The sequence below is a fragment of the Uloborus diversus genome, chromosome 1, assembly GCF_026930045.1.
Source record: "Uloborus diversus isolate 005 chromosome 1, Udiv.v.3.1, whole genome shotgun sequence".
Lineage (NCBI taxonomy): Eukaryota > Metazoa > Arthropoda > Arachnida > Araneae > Uloboridae > Uloborus > Uloborus diversus.
Genome location: NC_072731.1, coordinates 77652943 through 77668766, shown reverse-complemented (window position 1 = coordinate 77668766; position 15824 = coordinate 77652943). Strand labels below are relative to the sequence as shown.

The 15824-nt window shown below is 31.6% G+C and overlaps 1 protein-coding gene across 1 annotated transcript in view; it reads right to left on the bottom strand.

The window, feature by feature from the left end:
- The window catches only part of LOC129234664 (kelch-like protein 18), a 72619-nt gene that overhangs the window by 37563 nt on the left and 19232 nt on the right, over nt 1–15824 (bottom strand). The window contains exons 3-5 of the mRNA XM_054868707.1: nt 7099–7239; nt 1121–1319; nt 430–724 (exon numbers count right to left, since the gene is read on the bottom strand). Coding sequence (XP_054724682.1) covers nt 430–724; nt 1121–1319; nt 7099–7239 — 635 coding nt within the window. The remainder of the gene's footprint in view (nt 1–429; nt 725–1120; nt 1320–7098; nt 7240–15824) is intronic.

Here is a 15824-nt window from a genome sequence, read left to right as displayed (position 1 = left end):
TCAATCAACTTCAAAACAACAAAAAAAACATGTCAACTTGATTGAGAAGTTCACAAAAGGAAACTGATAGAAGTGTGATTAAAATCAAGCAACGATTTAAAAAAAAAAAGGTAGTAACCAACACGTTAACCCATTATTTTTTTTCTGTTAATACCAGTTTATTTTATAAAAACTGGTATTTTGTAGTGATAATTGATTCAGTGATGGATGTTCATGGTGTGAGATCTTGATCAGATGGCTAAAAGATTATTAACATCTCACATTTTTTATGAGATCGAATTTATTTGAAGTACACAAAACAAATCTATTTCTCTAACTCAAAATGATTATCTTTCTTTTATACTTATATTTCTCTCTCTTTTTTTTTGGGGGGGGGGGGGGTGGCAATCAATGTCAACAAAAAGCCTTTAAAAAATAAATTAAATATACCAGATTTTGTAAGACCTCCTACAGCATAGATGCATCCAACAATATCAGGACAACACCGCACACGAGTTCGGAAGCTCTGCAACAGAGGCCTTCTCTCCGGCATCAGATGATAATCTTTAGCTTCATCCAAGAGATCCCGACATTGGTGAGAAGTGCGAATAAGCTCTTCGGTAGCGACATAATCAGTTAAGTATTGAGGAGTGAGCAATGGCATTCTGACTTGAGTTAACAGCTCTGGCAAATAATCTTTTCTGGATGATTCATGTTTAACCCAGGATAAAACAGCTTCAAAAACCTAAAAATAAAAAAAGTGGGTAAAAAGACAGATCAACTAGATTCAACATTTAAACATTTTCTTAGAGTTCACAGAAGAAATAATTAAGTGCATAAAAGAAATATGTATTTATTTGTATCTTATACAACGCAATATAAAACTGGGATTCAGTTTAGGTAAAATATATAAGTTTCTTCAGACTCTGATGAGTGTGAATTTAAGCTTTTGAGAAAATATTTGGTACACATACAAAAAAGAATAGCCCATAGAGACATCTTGACTGTAACATTATGAATGAAAATGGCAAAAAAATATTTTTAAAAACCACCCTTAACTAAAAAACAAAATTATATAAAAATTTATTTTACGATACAGCCAAATTTTATGAAAACAAAATTAAACAATCAAAAATTGTACCTGTTCTTCACTTGTAATATGCAATTCATCTCGACTAACTATTTCCCTGACATCTGCTAGCTGCAAGTTAATAAATTCTTCAGAACGACATACTTCCAAAAAATGTTTTTGCAGGTAACGATTAGTAGCATCCACAAGGGTAGAACATCCAAGTGCATCAGCAAATGTTCGAATGCCTAATGCGTTGTTTGGGTGAAGCCTGAAATTATAAAAAGGAAAGAAAAAAAAAAGAGTTTAAAATTATAAAAATAATGTTCAAATTGAACAATTAGAAAGGTGAATTGCAGACTAATTTATGACACAAATATAATTTATTTACAGTGGAAAATGTTTAACATGAAACTGGGAGGACGGAACTATTTTTTCACGTTAAAAGATTTTTGTATTAAATGAGTTGTATGTAATTGTACGGTATACTGCTCGGAACGCTATATCATTTCGAGCAAACCGTTTTTTCATGTTAAGTGTTTTCGTGTTAAACGTATTTCACTGTATTTTCTAATTATTTATTTATTTTTTTTTAATTTTTATTCTTCAAGAGATAGGGCTGTGAAACATTTTTATTTTTTGAACTTCTCTGATTAAAAAGCACTGATCATTTTTTACAAAAGTGCAAATAAAGTACTCTATGAGACAACACTAATATTACATTCCTTATAGACTAAAAACAAAAAAAAATTCAAACATTTAAAATCAGATTTTCATAAAGTAATAAGACTTTCTTTGACTGAAACCAAGTCAACTTTGTCTACAAGGGCAAACATGTGTTGCTATTGCACTTGGTAGTTTTTTCCAAGCCTGTGCAAAAACTTAAAAATCACCACCACCCTTACTCATCTTCCTTTAAGTTTTATACTGAGTTTCAATGAAGAAAGGAAAAAAAAAAAACACACACACACACACACAGAAATAAGGTAACTTTGCTGCCCTCCAAAAGTTGCAGCCCGAGACGAGGGCCTTGACTTGCTCCCTTTAGATCTGGCCCCGGCTTTAGGTGAATTTTCATCGGTTACCATTTACAAACAATACACGATGGTATATCATGCGACATGTGGTTGGTTCTTTCATTAGAGACATTTTGATAAACTCCTGTGAAGAATATGTAGTGATTTTCACTTCAAATTCAACACTAGTAACTATAGCTTAGTCAGCAAAAAAAAAAAAAAAAAATCCTTTCACAGGGTGAGCAAAACCACTTGTACAGATTGGGACAGAGCAACTTGCTTATTTGAGTAGGCAGTCCTGACGCAAGAGCAGCTCTAGGGATATTGATGGAAGTAAGGTAACACCAGAGTACCGTTAAAGTTTAAAATCCACTTGGTTCATTTACCATCATGTGATGGGCAAAGACGCAGCTTGCGTTCATTGTCAAGGCGCATTTCTCTAATGTAATGGTGATTTCATTATTGTTATGCAACGTGCATTCCGTACCCATTTCTGCCCCTTTGAATCGTTCCCGTTGGTCATCTTTTTGGCCACACAACCTTTAAAACTGGGTAGACATAAATTTCACAATGTTGTTCTTGAAGGTATATTGTATTCGAGCAGTTCTCAAAAGGTGGGAGCAAACATAGACCTCAACTTTGAAGCTTTAACACCAAATAGCTTTCATTTTAATTAACTCAAAATTTTTTGAGTTAAATTACAGGGTGGCGACAGGAACTGTGAAAAAAAGTTCCCTGACTTTTCCCTGATTTATACAGCATTTTAACAATAAAAAAATAAAGATATTTACTTAAGTACGCAAGTTGACTCTATTTCAAATTAATTTCAGTATGTTAGGAAAAAAAATCTTAGATTGCTTTTGTAACAAACAACTTTGAAATGCAAGAAAAAAAAAAGCAATTAGTTAATTCCATATTATAGGTATAAAAGAAGAATACAACTTGGTTATAAAATTAAAAAAATACTTAAGTCTGAAGAAAAGAAAACCTTTATAATCTGTGGTGACAACAAATAGTATAATGGCAAAAAACAAAGTTTTTTTTATTGAAAGTTCAATTTTAGCAATTAAAAATGCAAAGAAGTGATAAATTTTAAGCTTTTATAGTATTAATTCAAAAACCGAAGATTTCTTCTTGAAATCGTTATTACAGTACTTAATTACTTCGAGACAATGGAATAAAGGCAAAGGAGCTAAGGCATTAATGAAGGCTTCCTCTTTGCCTGTATGGTTGTTTATTTTACGTAACATTGAAAGCGCAGAAGGAAATTTCAAGCTAGGTAAAATAAACAACCTAACAGACACAGAAGCAATCTTAGGAAGTTCATCCTGTGGTTAATAAGTAAGATTCAATACTTTGACGTTGAGGAAAAAAGATGCACAAATATGCGGCAGTGTATAATTGCACCTCATTAATTTTCCTTTTTTTTTTTTTGAATAGATCATTGGCGGAAAATGCGTAGGGAATTAGAGTACTTAATTTTGTAAAGCAAAAAAAATTTTTTCTTCATAAAATCAATTTTCCCTGATTTTTTCAAAATTCCCTGATATTTCCCTGATTAATAAAGTTCCCCGACTTTTCCCTGATCTCTCTGATTTCCCTGATCTGTCACCACCCTGAATTATAATGCTGTATAGAGACAAGAATTGATATAAATTATGAAAAAAACGCTCTTCAAATACCCTTAAAAAATATTTTCTTTGCTAAAATGCACCATTTTGGACATTCAAAACATTAACTGAGCAAATTTATCATCAAAAAAAAATTTTTTTTTTTTAAATTATTTCCATACTTTTTAAAAAAAATTAAGGGTATGAATCTCAAATTGAATAATTTTTAATAATATTTTCAACAAATTACAAAAGTACATAAATATTATTTATTTTGTAAATAATTTTAGAAAAAAAGGAAATTGGAAGTTTGATGTATGTCCAAAAGTTACGATCTGGACAATGCTATTATTTGAGAACTAAATATATGATTTATATGTTTTAAAGATATTTTTTGATCCTCAAAATCAATTTCTAATTATTTTAAAAGTGTTTTCCATATGTTTTTATGCAGTATCTTTGAAGCAAAATCATTTTTCTTAAACTTATATGTGAGATGTCCAAATTGCATTACAATCTAGATGCCGATAATTCTGTCCATTTATTCATTATAATAAATGATCTTCTGTCTTGCAATCTTAATAAAAAAGGCTATCATAATGTTAATTTCTTTAATCCATTGGTATTTTGCACAATTAACCCTAGCGTCAATGACCAAAATTTTCCCTTATTCTCAATAACCGGGTACCCATGTTGAATTTCGAAGAATTAGAGAGGAAAATATTTTTTTTTCTAACACCTCTTCTATTTAATTGAAATGTTTTCTTCCACCCTCATCTTGGGAAATGAGTGTAGCTTGTTTTTATCAAAAAACAAAATTGCTTATTGTTTTTCCAACATTTTATATTTATGTTACATGCTAAATGGTCCGTTAGAAAAAAAATGTTTCTCCAGTTTTTTTGTAATACTGGATGTATTAGGTCTTAGGCTTTGGTATTTCATAGTGATTTCATTTATTTATAACAGTGATGTTCAACTTACGGCCCACAAACCACATGGGGCCCGCGAAGCTCCTACATGTGGCCTGTTGCATCGAAAAATATTATCTGTAATTTTTATTCTCACTATCATTTGCTCAACCTTTGCTGTCATGTCATCTTCGTAGGTATACCCAAAAAAAAGACAGATCATATATTTCAACTGAAATATTATTGTCTACATATCGAGAGATACGAAGCTCCTAATTCGGTGTCACTGATGATGTAACAATATGTTTGTACATCAACAAAAAGAAAAAAAAAAGCTGTAATTTTGTTTTCCACTTCACATCATACCAGTAGCAACTCTGGAGCAACCAAAAGTCACAACTATTTTGTTTTATAACAAAACAAAATTTAATGTTGACACGATTGATCATATGTTTCGATAATTTCGAAGCATTGTATCAAATGATGATAAAAAAATGGGTGCAATACCCTCTGAAATATAAAAATATATTAATCCATATTATGAGTATACTTAATTTAAAATCTTAATTATATCTGTAAATGTAATAGGAATAAACGTCAGTAATGCGAAAATTTTCTGTGCGTCCAAGATCTGCAGTGTGACTGTTATGTAATATGCAATGTTTTCAAGTGTTTATTAATTCTTATTTTATTACAGCGGTAATTTTTTCGGACATGGGAAGTGAGTCCAATACTTTGGTTTTACACCAAGAAAATAAATAAAAAAATTGAAAAACGAACCTTCATCAAAAAAAAAAATTGTTTTTGAGGATTTTTTACATTTTTTTTTGGGGGGGGGGGGGAGGCACTCGCTTCAGGGTGTCCCAACTTACCACAAATGTTCATGCTTTTGAACTATACACTTCTCTAATATTTCAGAAGAAAAATAATGGTGACTACAATGCTGTTTTTCCAATCAAATATAAATAACTGCTATGTAACTGCCAAAAACAGAATAAAATTAGGGGGCATGATATCAAAGGTGGGGGTGTAGTGATTGAGGAAAACAGTGGTCATAGTTTGATTTAAGGGCTCATTTTACATGAAAATCATCAAAAATGGTGTCGGAAGCATTTTGAAGGGGTATTTTTTGATGTGCAGGGCAAAGGGTACCCGGGTACCCGGTTATTGAATATAGGTATAAAAGTTTTAAATGCTAAAAAACTCCCCCCCCCCCAAAAAAAAAATGGGGGAAACACGGTTACTACTTTCTTTAGTTCACATTCATGTAAATAACAAGGATTAAAAGCAATTTTACCAAGACCTAGTTAGAAAGGGTAAAAATTATGATAAAAGTCGCAAAAAGGTACCTGGGTACCCGATCACTGACGCTTGGGTTAATATGTAAAGTATTGAACATTACATAAATAACAGTAGAAACACATGTTTCGATCGTAACGAACGCATTTAAGTAAACAAAACGGCGGCAGCTCATAACTCTGCAACATTTCGAACATGATTATCTGTTATTTTGCTGATATTTTTGATAAAATGTTTTTAAATTACGACAACAAATCAATATCTAAATAACAATTATTTAATAAATAATTCTTCAATGTTTTAATATTTAGATATTTCTCTCTTTGCACAAAAATCGCCAAGGAAACCCCAATTGGCGACAGCTCACGGCGAATGATAAGCATTGGGTTAAAAGTGGGGAATCCTGGTTTTCGCAAACATCGTCAGTTTTGGCGACTTTATCACCTGCGCTGGCAAAATGGATGGGTTTTTTTCGGATACTACGAAACCATAACGAAAATTTATTATTTAAAGACCAGTATATAAAGTCATTCAAGTACTTCATAAATTCTCTACTTTTCATTGAAGAATTTAAAAATAGGTAAAATTTTCATTGGAAAAGTTCAAAAACTAAAACTTACGTTATGATGGTGTCCAAAATCTGTTACCTACAAACTGATCATTAAATTTGCTATTTATTAATTTTTATAAATACTTGTCATTTTAAGTTTGTATGTGATGTTTTAGGTGTACATACTATGCAATAAAAACAAAATTGATGTCAAATTTCAAAATTTCATAATTAACTTTTTTGTTCCCACCTTTTGAGAACTATCTATTTCTATGTTATGCATATTGTCTTCATGGAAAAACCAAATAAGCTAGTTACTATGCCCGACCTTGTATTATTTATTTTTTTATAAATACAATTCTATCCAGAATACTAATAGCACTTTTGTTTTCCTTTTAAAAATGGTTTTATTGTCCAAGTATGGATCTTAAACGAGGATTTATTGCTATGTTTCATTTTGCATTTCTATTTTAAAAAAGCAACAAGCTGTGCATAAAACAGATTTTAAATTTCCAGCACTCTACACATTGCTGAAATAATGTTAAAAGTTTTCAGTTTCCATTAGTACATTGCATGACTTTGAGAATATTATTGCATAACTGTTATGGTAGGATACTAAATTCTTGCAAGTATCTTGTAATACAGCTATTAGAAGTCTGAAATTTACCTTCTTTTTAGAAATTCACAACAAGCTTCTCGAACTTTACTGAGTTGAAAGAATGAAGCTCCAACAAGTAACGATTGAACATTTGATGTACTGATTTGAACCTTTCCACTATAAGCAAAATTAATAAGCAATTCAACAGCACTAAAATAAAAAGAGAAAAATACATTAATATCCAAGATAATATCATGTCTATAAATTAAAAAAATAATAAATATAATAACATTTTGAGTTTATCTAAGATGCTGAAAGAGTGATTTTTCAAAATTATTTTTTGACAAAATTAATGAAAATGGAGTGCTACAGAGACATTTCAAAAACGATACATCCAGCTATTTTTCTAATTACAGTAGAAGACCATTATAACGCACACCTTGGGACCTGAGCTTTTGCGTTATACAGGTTTTTGCGTTATATAGATCATTTCACAAATTTTGAAACTAATATTCAGAATATATCTATCTATTAGCACTTCAGAATGAGTTTTATCTCCAGTGAGTATTAAAGCACCAATATTACAATTAGTTATTCACAAATAAATATGTTTCACAATCAAAATCCTGCACTTCTGCTAGCTTCATAGTTTGCATAACAGCTGCATTTTCAAGAGCCATCTGGTATTTTCTGTTTACTATGAGTACTTATTTTCAATTTAAAAGCTTTGGAATAAGATGGAAAGATAAAAAACTTTCAAAATTTAATTTGCCTAACAATTTTTATGTTTGAAAAGCAAAACAGAGGGATTTTTCAAACTTCAAAACCTATTGTTTACTTCTGAAAAGTAGTGCGGTTTATAGAGAATTGCGTTATACAGGTCGGCGTTATAACGGTCTTCTACTGTACTAGCTTCCATTCAAGAATAAGAACACCCATTGAGGCAGAATCAATTTTAATTCCCACAGGAATAATTGATATATGTATATATGTTTTTCTTTTTGAACAATGATTGTACATAGTTTTCAGCTGATGTGAAGGTCCAGGGGTCGATACAGGTTTTTATTTTTAGTTCCAATTTTTGGTAAAAAGGGAATTTTTGTGAACTTTTTTTTTAATAAAAAAAGGAGGGGCTGTCCACAAATGATATCACACATTGAGGTGGGGGGGGGGGGGTGAAATTGTAACAATTTGAAAAGGGGGTAAGAAGAAATGTGACATCACACATTTTTATTAGGATATTTTTGTGTAAAATAGTGTGAAATGTGATAAAGTGTGGACAAAGGGGAGGGGGCAATCCCTTATATATTTTTTGTGAAGGAAGTCTTGTCATATCATACAGAGCAGGGGTCTCCACTCTCCAAACTTTTTGGCCAAAAGGCCATTTTTTTAAACTTTCTTGCAACTCGCAGGCCTGTAGAGAAAACTCATCATACAAAATGCAATTCAGAATCACAGGTAAATATTCTTGTTAGAACTAATTGACAAAGGTAATAATTATATTTTTAATTAATTGTTGTTAAGGCATTCCTAGAACTTAAACTTATGTTTCAAATTTTACATATCTTTACTAATATTATAAAGAGAGAGGGCGGATTTTTGTGTGTTTATATGTTTGAGGTAATCTTCGGAACCACTGCACCTATTTGAAAAATTTTACTGAGTAACATAGGCTATAATTTGAAAAAATACGATAAATAGTTCTTTTTTTATTCAATTTTAGGCCCAAATTTCATGTAAATTGCCTATTATTGGCTATTAAAGGGGTGAAAAATTATTTGCACCTATTAATATTATATATGGTTAAAAAGGGCAGATTTTTCTGCGTTTTAAACAATTTATTTCAACGCTCTAACTTAATTACGGCGGGAGCAATTTGCGTTTTTAGCTCAAACTTTTTTAGGCTTAGCTGAAATTTAGGCACTATTTTCTTCATTAAACCTATCAATAAAAAGTGAAGGAATTGTCCCACAGTTTTCTTTTTGACAGCATTGGAAAAAGCGAGATTTTTTACTCCAGATCTCTCTCGACCTATGGGCGAAAAAATTAGCTTCTATCTTCAAAGGAAAAAAGTTACAAGCGTTTTTAAATCAATTTCGAAATACGTCATTTTGATTCAGGTTGTCAACACTTTTATTTTCGCGTTTCCATGGTTATGCTTTTTGAATCCATTGTTTATTTTCTTATTTTGCATCTGATTTCTTAAACTTATTTTATTTCATGTTTCCATGGTTACACTTTTAATCCATCTTTCGCATTTTAATTTCTTAAAAGTATTTTAATATCTGTCGTCATTTTTTGGAAGGGTAACTTTGAATGGTGTTTTTTTTCCTTTTATTTAAGTTATCATTTAAGTTATTAAATTATTCTTTTAATTAATTGTTGAATATATGACACTTGACAATTTTTGTTCTCAAGGTAGACCGGGCAAAGCCGGGCTTAATATGTAAAGATTTGAAAACTACTGTTAATGTGATTTTATACCTTTTTGTTTGTTTGGCGAAACATTTATTATTGCCAAAGGAAAAACATCCGCTCCACTCGCAAAAGGGCTGGGTTCCGGTAGCTTGGTTGCTTAGCACGTTAGGAGCTGAGCAGTTCAGTCTAGGATTATTAAATTAAGGCAACCGTTAATGTAATTCATTGTTTTGGCAATTTGTTTTGAAAGAAAAGAAACTTTTGATTTGTTTTCATCCGAGTGAAATGTACGACATTTTCTTCTTTTATTCTGACACTGATTTTTAAATGTTCCGCGGGATTTTTTTTTTTTTTAGATGGATGGATTATGATAGCATGATTGCTGAGCAAGTTTGGCGATAAACAATAGAGTTGCGGAATTATTTTTACATTTGAAAGATGTTATTTGATGTCTTTTTTGTTTATTTGGCGAAATATTTTAAATTGCAGTAAAAACCGCTTCTCTCGCTAAATAGTTTTAAAGCAACTGTAAATCTAATTTAATGATTTGACGAAAAGTTTTAAATTCCAAAGAAACTTAAATAGTTTTTTTTTTTTTTGAAAAGGTGTGTACGCATTTTATACAAAGAAAAACGATCATTTCACATCAAAGGGGGAGTCAATTTTTTTATTCAACAGATTTCCATTAAATTTTTAGCACATCGGCATTTAGGGCATCGCTGTGCGGATACTACTAGTAATATTATAAAGAGAGAGGGCGGATTTTTTTGTTTTTATATGTTCAAGGTAATCTCCGGAACCATTGCAGCTATTTGAAAAATTATTTCACTATATAAAAGGTGCATTCTTACCGAGTGACATAGGCTGTAAATTATGCATATAGGCACCAATACTAATTTTTAAAACCTTTAGTTTTTCTTCGCTACCAGTTTATGTTTCGTACTGATATATTCTCATATACGCTTACTGTCTTGCAATCATAGGCGGATTTAGGACTGAGTTCCTGGGGGGGGGGGGGGGGCAGGATTTTTTTTTTTTTTTTTTTTGAACAAGATTTTTAATTGCCCTCCCCCTCCGATGTTTTTGCCTGTTTTCTGTGATGCATAAGGCCATTCTTTACTTTTTTATGTGTCGTTTTCATTACTGTGTGTAACCATGCTGTCCTTTTTAAAAGAGAGGGGCCTGGTATTAAGAGAGTGACGCAGTGCTCCCTTTTAAGTGGGATATAGAATATCTCCAGTTTTAGGGGGGCCCGGGGTTATTCCCCCAGAGGAAATTATCTAAAATGGATATAAAATTCTGCATTTTGAAGTCTTATAAGGGTTAATTGGAAATAATAGGCAAATAATTTTTTTTTAAGTATTACGCTTTAAAAGTGCTTTGTGATGCAAGTTAATATTTTAAAGAAATGGTGCACAGATCAAGAGAATAGGTATCAAGAGAGTAACATACTACCCATTTGAACAATTCTTAATTTATACACTTGATAAGAAATAAAATTGAAGCACTCTTTGCTTAGGAGTTTCAAAGACTTGTCTAATAATTTTCAAGGTTTGGTTGGTTAGATTGGGGTTTTGGCTCAAGAGCCCTTGTAGGCTATACTGCGCCAATTCTTTTCAGGGATTTTAGAACCTATCAATAATTTGCACTTTCCAGTCTCTGAAATTGAGTAGTAGATTATACAGTTGTACAGTATTGTTCAAACTTTGTAAGAAACGGCTATTTTAAGTTTAAAAGAAAAAATAAACTTTAATTTCCTCTTCAAAAAAGAAAAAATCATGATTTTTTTTTGTTATAAGATTTTGGAAGATAAGTTGTTACTATATAAACTCGTCGCAAAATTGGGGGGCATTGTCCCCTTCGTCCCCTCCCCCTATAAATCCACCCATGCTCTTCTGAACTACTCAAAAACGAAAAAATAATGATTTTTTTTTTTAAATTTTTGGAAGATGTGTTGTTGCACATAAAGTCCGCCCAAAACTGGGGGGGGGGCATTGCCCCCTCTGACCCCCCATAAATCCGCCCATGCGTTTAAGATTTCGTTTGAACTAAATGCTAAGGGATAGAAACAAGTAAAAGAAAAATACTATGAATGGGGGCATGAAATTCAACAAAACTTTTACACGTATTTGAGGCTGCAAAAGGTAAGGCATGTAGCACTATATTAGACTTGGACATTGCGAAGCATTTAGAGTCGCAGAATGTTAATGCATCAAAATTTATTCATATGAATTATAACTGGGATTCGCTTCAAGCAAATTAGTTTTTGATATCAAGAAGTGCAGATAGACAGTGATAATTTATGTTTATAAAAGTTGTAATTTTGCATGCATTTTGGGCCACCCTTTGAGGTTTTTTATCTATACTAACATTACAAAGAGAGATGGTTTATTTTGTATGCTTCTGTGTTCTGGACAAAGTTGATACATGATTGCAACCAACTGAATGAGTATATTTCTGGTCACACAACGTAATTAGAAATTGATGAACGACTCGCCTATGATATCAGAACACAAATTAATGTTTATGAACATACCCGGTGGAACTGAAAAAAGTTTAATACATTTAATCAGAAATAACAGGCATACTGAGGATGTATGTGCGTTTTTTTTTACTAAATTGCAGCATTTTTACTTAGTGGTGGAAAAACTGACCACTCCAAATTTAAACTACTTTGAATGACTCCCTTCATAAAGACTCTGTACGTTTCATAAGAAAAAACTGGGCCGTTTGGAAAATGTCTTCAAAAGGTATGTCCCATAATGTAGGACAGATGTTCAATGAACCACTGTTTGAATATAGAGACCGTGGATAAAACCCTAAAACAACTAAAAGATTAAGACAATATTGTGAGAGGTGTCATCTTCACATTTTCTGGTGACTCAAACTGTTCCTGTGGTTCCCTTGATAAACGCTTGCAGATATACTTCAAACCTGTTTAAAGTCATCCCCTTATAGGAACTCTGTACAATCTCTGTATCTTTAGAACACTCTTAAGAGTCCATATTCTTTCTATTAAAATTAAAGACAGTATTCCAATAATTTTGTTGCGAAACTTTAATTTGTTTTATGTATGCAATGGAACTGGGCCCCAAGTAAAATCAATGTGGACTATGATTTAAGAGTATTATTCTTACTTTACCAGCATCAGGTCAGTCAGGAATATTCTGCAAAATTCCATGATCCTTGCACATTCCTATTCCTAGTATAAGTAATTTTAATTTGTAATGGAATTTTTTTCAGTCATCACCATCATGAAACTGGAAAGTCAAACGTAGAATTATGCGCAGTACAACGTTACTTTGGGGAAGATTATATTTTTCACAGGGGAAGTAAAGGTTGGTCTCTTTTGAAAAGATATGAAGTGAATCAACTTCTTTCAAAACCTTTTTCAAAAAAAAAAAAAAAAATGTCACATACAATGATATTTTAAAACAAAAAAACTGTATAATATTTATTTAACCCAGATAATATTTCAAACCGAACAAGTTCGGGACGGGCTTCTAGTTTTATATAAAATCTTCACTTATCGCCCTCTAGATGTTGAATTAATCATCATGGAAAGTAAAACAATTTCCATTTTTAGAATCCGCAAAAATTTATTAATCTCTGATTAAAAATATTAAATTATCAAATTTACTTAAAAATTGATTCCAACTTGATTTATTCCAGTAGCTGTCAATTCCATTACAATGAAATTTTCTTATTTAATTCTCGATAGTTATCATTCAAGTAAAATTCCATTTCTTATCTGTTAGAAACATTCAGGGTTGCCATGGAAGTTCAAGAATGAAATTCCTTGACATTTCCAGGTGGTTTTGAGAAAAATTCCAGGTTATCGATGTCCACCTTCTTTTCGCAACATTAATGTATACATCTCAAACTTTGATAAAACTTACCTTATTTTCAAACTTTACAAACAATGGTTGCCAAGTTTAGTTTACTTATCCTGAAATAATCAAAAATATGTGCTAACAAAATTGAAACAAATCACTGTAATAAAGAATTAAGAAATAACATAAATGCAGCATATCTTCTTTTCATCGTAAGGAGCCCAGAGACACTGCCTAACATCAAGTGGAAAGAACGGCCAAATAAACAATTGTGACATCTGTATTACCAAAAAAAAGTTAATTGCTAACAGTCTGAACTAAAAACTTATGAAATCTAAACCCTCCCTCCCCCCCCCCCCCATTATTGCCTTACACCCCTTCATCCAGTACATTCACTGTGCTTTTAAACTTTGGCCTGTATAAAAAACATGCATCTTTTTAGCTCGACATATTTTCCCTATTTGTTGCTCATAAAGCAGGGTTGCCCCCCTCCCTAAGTTTCATGGCCAACCCCCCCCCCCCCAACACACACACAATATTTCTGAACGCCTTTGTGCTGTTTCATTTTTAAACTTTTTTTTTTCTTTGTAATTTTTCATTTACCTATTTATTCATTTTTAATTATTATTATTTTAAAAGTAAAGTTGTGCTCCACCACACACACACAAAAATAATAAATAAATAAAGTAAAATAAAATAAATAATTTAAAAAAAATAAAGCGATAAATGAATTTTAATAAGTAAAAATTTAAAAAAAAAAACTCGTAAATTTTGATGGTGCAACTTGTGAGCACTCCTGTCAAAAAGTAAAATTTTGAGCAATGATCACAAAACTCTCTGATAAGCAGATTTTTTTTTTTCAGATTACTTTCCTTTTGAAAGAAAGAAGAGCATTGAAACAGTCATTAAAGATCACTACCAAAATTCTAAAAGATTAGCAATACTCCTGTAAAAAAGAAACTTTCTAAATTTAAAATTGTCAAATAAGATAAATTTACAGAACAAAACAGTTTAGAAGAAAACAATTTCAATAATTAAATTTAAAGAAAAAATAAAAAACATGGAAAGATTATTGTAGCTCATTAAGAACTTCTGACACACTCGCAGACAAAACAATGTGCCTGCCGGCATACTCAAAATAGTAATAACAACTTCAGAATTGCTAACATAAAAAAGCAGCACTTAGACAGAGCCCGCTAACTAAGAAGACAAAATATACCTTCTGCGCATGTCCACCCCACCAACTGCTATGGCGCACGCCAATGCCAGAGAGTTGATAAAAAGAACTCAAGGGGGAAGGAGGAAGTTTGAACTGCAAAACAACAAATGGCGGCGGGAAAAACAAGTTGAAAGAAATTATTCTTGACAGATAGCTCCACACTAAGAATGATCAGAAAATAAAACAAATTCCCCTGACATTTCCAGAAATGTATATCATCTTTCATTTTCCCTGACATTTCTCAGACCATTTTCGGCCATATTCATTTTCCCTGACAATTCCCGGTTTTTCCGGTGCGTGGCAACCCTGAACATTTTATAATCTTATCAATTCCTTATTTATTTTGGAATGTTCTTACATCATATTTTTTTAGCATACGTAACTAGTTTATTTGTATATTTTTATGAGGGTCTCACAATCCTTAATTTATAATGAAAAAATTCATAATAAAGTATAATGAAAATTTCAAATTTTAGATTAAGACAGAATACAGAATCTGAATTTCATTATGGTAATGAGGATTGACATTGAATCTTCCAAAGTTTTGTCTTCTTAGTGCAACAGTAAGACAACTAAGAGCAAGAACAATATTAAGATATCCTATTATTGCTCTTCTAATTGCAATGTGTGCAATTAGAAACTCACAAAATATAAATACATACCATAAACAAGGGCTACGGCCATAGGATCCTTCTTTGGCCCAAAGGGAGAAAAAGATATAACATCCTCTGCCAACTGTCAGGGCACAGTTGTTACAACATATTTTAACAGATTTTACTAGATAGCATTCCCATGCTCTCAATTATGTATACCAAGCAGTTCTATAAACTCTGCTCAAGAAGCAACACTAGTGGTTCTGCATTCCTGTTGTTAACATGTGCCTTTATAACTTCTAAAACTTCTAATGTAGAAGCAGTTTTACATCAGCTAAGAATTTTTTAAGTACTTATTTATGAGCACTATTTAATACTCAGTGTTGTAGAATAGTTATACTTCTCATTTCTGTTTAGGTTTTTTTTCTCTTTTTGGAATTTTGACAATGACAACATATCTTGCAACATAAAAATTACGACCTACTTTGGCCCCAGTATAAAAACTTGAAAAAATCTGCCAGAGAAATTTGGAAAAGTTACAAACACCTAAAATTAAGACTTTAAACAGGAAAAAACCTGGAATTATTGAAAACGGATAAAGAAAGAGATTGCAGACTCAATTCATCAGCGCTCACTTACATGGCTTTCATTATGGAAGATGAAGATAAATTAAAAGTTGCAGGAAGTTTAGAAAAAGGTTTACCCAGTTACATCTACTTACAATTATTGTTA